The following is a 4,250-nucleotide window of genomic DNA, read 5'->3' on the forward strand; positions in this document are numbered from 1 at the left end:
ATAATGGGCAGGTCACCTGCCTGTCTGAACGGCTTACTGTAACACTGGATCCATTTCTTATTCTACCCTCTTACTCTCTCAGTCTCTCTACTCGCAGACACAAACCAAAAAAAAATGTGGAGCCATGTTTTTCTGCCAGGCAAAAACAGTGGTGCAATGTTTTTGTACAGTACCTGGCAAAAAAAAATGTGGACCAACATTTCTGCACACCGGCAGTTTTTAACAGTGTCCATTAATTATCTGGGTTGAATTTCTTTTTGCAATTTTACACTACATAGATTCTCGCGCTGTGAAAAGCCACCTCAATTATAGTTGTATATATTGCTCCGTGTGCATCGACATATTGATGGTTAAATAGCTAAATTGTGATTTAAAAAGTGTAGGCGTAAGTGAAACAAGTGTTCCGGCACCGTGAACCACTATGCACTTTCAAATGGAATTAAAATTATTCCCTAGTCCACCCCCCCTATGGCTTTGCATTCTCCTACCATCTGGCAGTAGTTTAAGGGCAGCCAAACCAAATCATCAAAAGAGAGTTCAGAGACCCCTTATGAAAATCGACCATGGTTTTACTGTAGTAACTGTGGTACTACTGTAGTTACCATGGTTTCTGTAAGTACTCTGAACCAACCATAGTATTACATATTGCTTATCCATGTTTTGTGGGGTGAACATGAAAAAACATGGTTCCTGACTAACCATGGATTATGGTTATTCATGATTTTCATGTTTTTTTCAGCACGTTTGTGTCTATGGTTTAACCATAGTCACAAACCATGCTCAAAAAAACCATGGTTAATTCTGGGTTTCATGCTCACCCAAAAAACATGAAAACCATAGTTTTGTCAGACTGGCCTGAACTGACCCCAAACAGATACACAAACAGACTAACATAATCACCATACAGTACACACACGCACGAAAAAAAAAAACCACACACACATATTTCAATCTCTTGCTCACTGACTCAGCCTGTATCTTTCTCTGTTTTTCTCTTTCTCTATTTTCTTTTGTTGGGGCCACATCCTCGCCTTTTCGGCCCAAGAGAACGTCCCCAGAAAAGGACCTGTCGGCCACCTCATGCAACATATGTGACGTGACGTGGCCACTAGGTTGTACATGTTAAATACCCTACATACATATATTGGTTGGTGGTAGGTATGTTTGTGTGAGTGTGTTGGTATATGTGTGCCCTCGACACTAACACGTCCACACACACACACCAACAAATCCACGCTCTTCAGTTAAGTACGTCAATCTCATTGCTATTTGTGACCCATCTTCAACATCAAAAGACATCAGTGAATGTGACTCTCTTTCTCTCTCTCTCCTCTCTCTCTCTCTCTCTCTCTCTCTCTCTCTCTCTTCTTTAACACACTAGCCTTCATGTATGTGGCATGTACTGTATGATACATCTGAATGTATCTCTTTCTCTCTCCCTTCATTCACACTCAATCATTCACGTATGACATGCACTGTTCTATACGTGATTTGTTGATTGATATTTCTCTCACACAGTGACCCTCTTTGTTTTTCTCTCACTTACACTGGCATTTACACATCCACAGAAACATTATTATTACATTATTACATTACATTGCATTGCATTGCAAATGTACATCATTACATTGCATTGCATTTGGCATTTTATATCCAAAGCGAAACACAAAACACATCACACGCACACACACGCACACGCATACACACATACACACAGACACACACACATTTTCAGTAGTATGCAGTCATCCACCATATTGTTTTAATGCATTGCATGTTATTGTCGTGAACTTCAGATTTCTAATTACTTGTATGCTCTTGGCACTTGGTCCAAGGCAGCCATTACTGATAGCAATCTTACGTCTTGAGGAAGAAGTTCATGACTATAATCTTGACGATTTCCTGGTATGTCTGTCTGTCTGTCTGTCTGTCTGTCTTACCAGTCCTGTCTGCCTGTCTTGTATTGTCTGTCTGTCTGTGTCTGTGTTCTGCCATTTTTAGAAACCAAACCAGGACATTCACTGACTGTGTATCAGACAAGGCTGATATATTCTTTTCTTGCATGTGCTTGCAGATCTGTGGAGGTGGACTCAAGAGACTGGGAGTCTGTGAGCCAGCCGTCCTGCCTGGATGCGAGAGGAGCCTGCAGCAGAGCCATCCCCTTGTTCCTGACTGTGGTTGTCCCCACTACCCCCTGCCTCCCTCATCACCCTGGGTTAGGCGGCATACTCTGACCCTGGGGAGGGCCAGGAGGTGATGGAGGTCCCACTGGTAAACTTTGAAAACCTCGATGACATTGGCATCAATATGGGCGACCCCAGCGACTCTGGCTACCCCACATCACCCACCTCAGACGCACCCGACCGACACGGCGTGACCAATCGCGTGGCCTCGCCCTCGCACTCCCCCCAGAGGCGCCAGCCTGCCGGACAGCAAGTCGGCTTCTCCCCCAACGCCACCCCTGACCTCGACAAAAAGAGGGCCAACTCCAGCTGCACCAGCCTCATCTCCAACTGGAAGATCCTCATGAATAGCGAGGGGAGCCCGAGCGACAGCGTCTTCAGCAAGGCGGCAAAGGACTTTTGCGAGGACGTGTTTGGCGAGAAGCAGAACTTTAAGCAGGAGGACGGCGAACAGAAAGTGGTCATCAACGTGTCCGGAATGAAGTACGAGACGCAGCTCAAAACGCTGAGCCAGTTTCCTGAGACTCTGCTAGGCGATCCCAAAAAGAGGATGTTTTACTTTGACCCGATGAAGAACGAATACTTTTTCGATCGCAATCGGCCTGCCTTTGACGGAATTCTTTACTTTTACCAGTCCGGAGGGAAGGTCCGTCGACCGGCAAACGTCCCGTTGGAGATCTTTGCTGACGAGATTGTTTTCTATGAGCTCGGCGCAGAGGCTATTGAACAGTTTCGAGAGGAGGAAGGGTTTACAAAGGAGCCTGAAGCCGTCTTACCCACCAAGGAGATACACAAACAGTTCTGGCTGCTGTTTGAGTACCCAGAGAGCTCCAGTGCGGCTCGCTTGGTGGCTCTGGTGTCCGTCACTGTCATCACAATCTCCATTGTTGTGTTCTGCTTAGAGACATTACCGGAGTTCCGTGACGATCTGCCACATATGAGCCCTGCAGGCCCTGTGGGCAACCGAACTGACGCAGAAGGCAGATACCTACCACCCCCGAGCATGGCTCCTCCTAAGACACTTTCCGAAACGTTGTCCGACCCTTTCTTCATCATAGAGACGATCTGTATCATCTGGTTCATCTTTGAGCTCAGCGTGCGTTTCGTCTGCTGTCCCAGCAAGAGCGAGTTCTTCAACAACATGATGAACATCATAGACATCTTCTCCATCGTACCGTACTTCATCACCCTGGCGACGGACGTAATGACCAACCCTGACGACGAGGACGCAGGGCAAAACATGTCCTTGGCCATCCTGCGGGTCATCCGGCTGGTGAGGGTCTTCCGAATCTTCAAGCTGTCGCGACACTCCAAGGGGCTCCAGATCCTGGGCTGGACCTTGAGGGCCAGCATGAGGGAGCTGGGCCTGCTCATCTTCTTCCTCTTCATCGGAGTCATCCTCTTCTCCAGTGCCATCTATTTCGCGGAGGTCGACGAGCCCGACACACAGTTCCTGAGCATCCCCGAGGGGTTCTGGTGGGCCGTGGTGACCATGACGACCGTGGGCTACGGCGACATGACCCCCATCACCATGGGAGGCAAGATGGTGGGCACCCTGTGTGCCATTGCCGGCGTGCTGACAATCGCACTCCCCGTGCCCGTCATCGTCTCCAACTTCAACTACTACTACAACCGCGAGACAGAGAATGGCGACAAACACATCATGGACAGCGTGGAGGCGGCCGCCCAGAAGTCTGCCGAGGCAAACAAGTACGACAGCAATGTCTCGCTGGACAAGAGCAACGGAAACTGGCCCAGCGAGAAGAATGGCATGCCCTGATTTACTCCCGCTAATCCCATAAAACAAGCACGAGAGACGTAACTCTATTCTAAATGACAGCTGCAATGACAAACCCCCAACCCCCCCGCCCCCAGCCCACTCCCCTCCCCTCCCCACCACCCTCCCTTTCTCTCCAACAGCCTCTACAATGCTGCATTGGTTTATATACCGTGTTTTCCACATTGGAACTGTGGATGACAAGACTGCTGCTGAGACAGACAGAGACAGCTCTATAGGATTTGCATGCCCCAGGTCAGGACAAGGCATTGTCATGCCTATACAGCCTG

General features: G+C 48.3%; 1 protein-coding gene across 1 annotated transcript; it reads left to right on the plus strand.

The window, feature by feature from the left end:
• Positions 1-2,256: 2,256 nt before the first annotated feature.
• Positions 2,257-3,963, plus strand: LOC134463163 (potassium voltage-gated channel subfamily A member 10). The gene has a single exon (XM_063216395.1). It carries the CDS (start codon positions 2,257-2,259, stop codon positions 3,961-3,963), a length of 1,707 nt encoding a protein of 568 aa, XP_063072465.1.
• The last annotated feature ends 287 nt before the right edge of the window (positions 3,964-4,250 follow it).

The sequence above is a fragment of the Engraulis encrasicolus genome, chromosome 14, assembly GCF_034702125.1.
Source record: "Engraulis encrasicolus isolate BLACKSEA-1 chromosome 14, IST_EnEncr_1.0, whole genome shotgun sequence".
Taxonomy (NCBI): domain Eukaryota; kingdom Metazoa; phylum Chordata; class Actinopteri; order Clupeiformes; family Engraulidae; genus Engraulis; species Engraulis encrasicolus.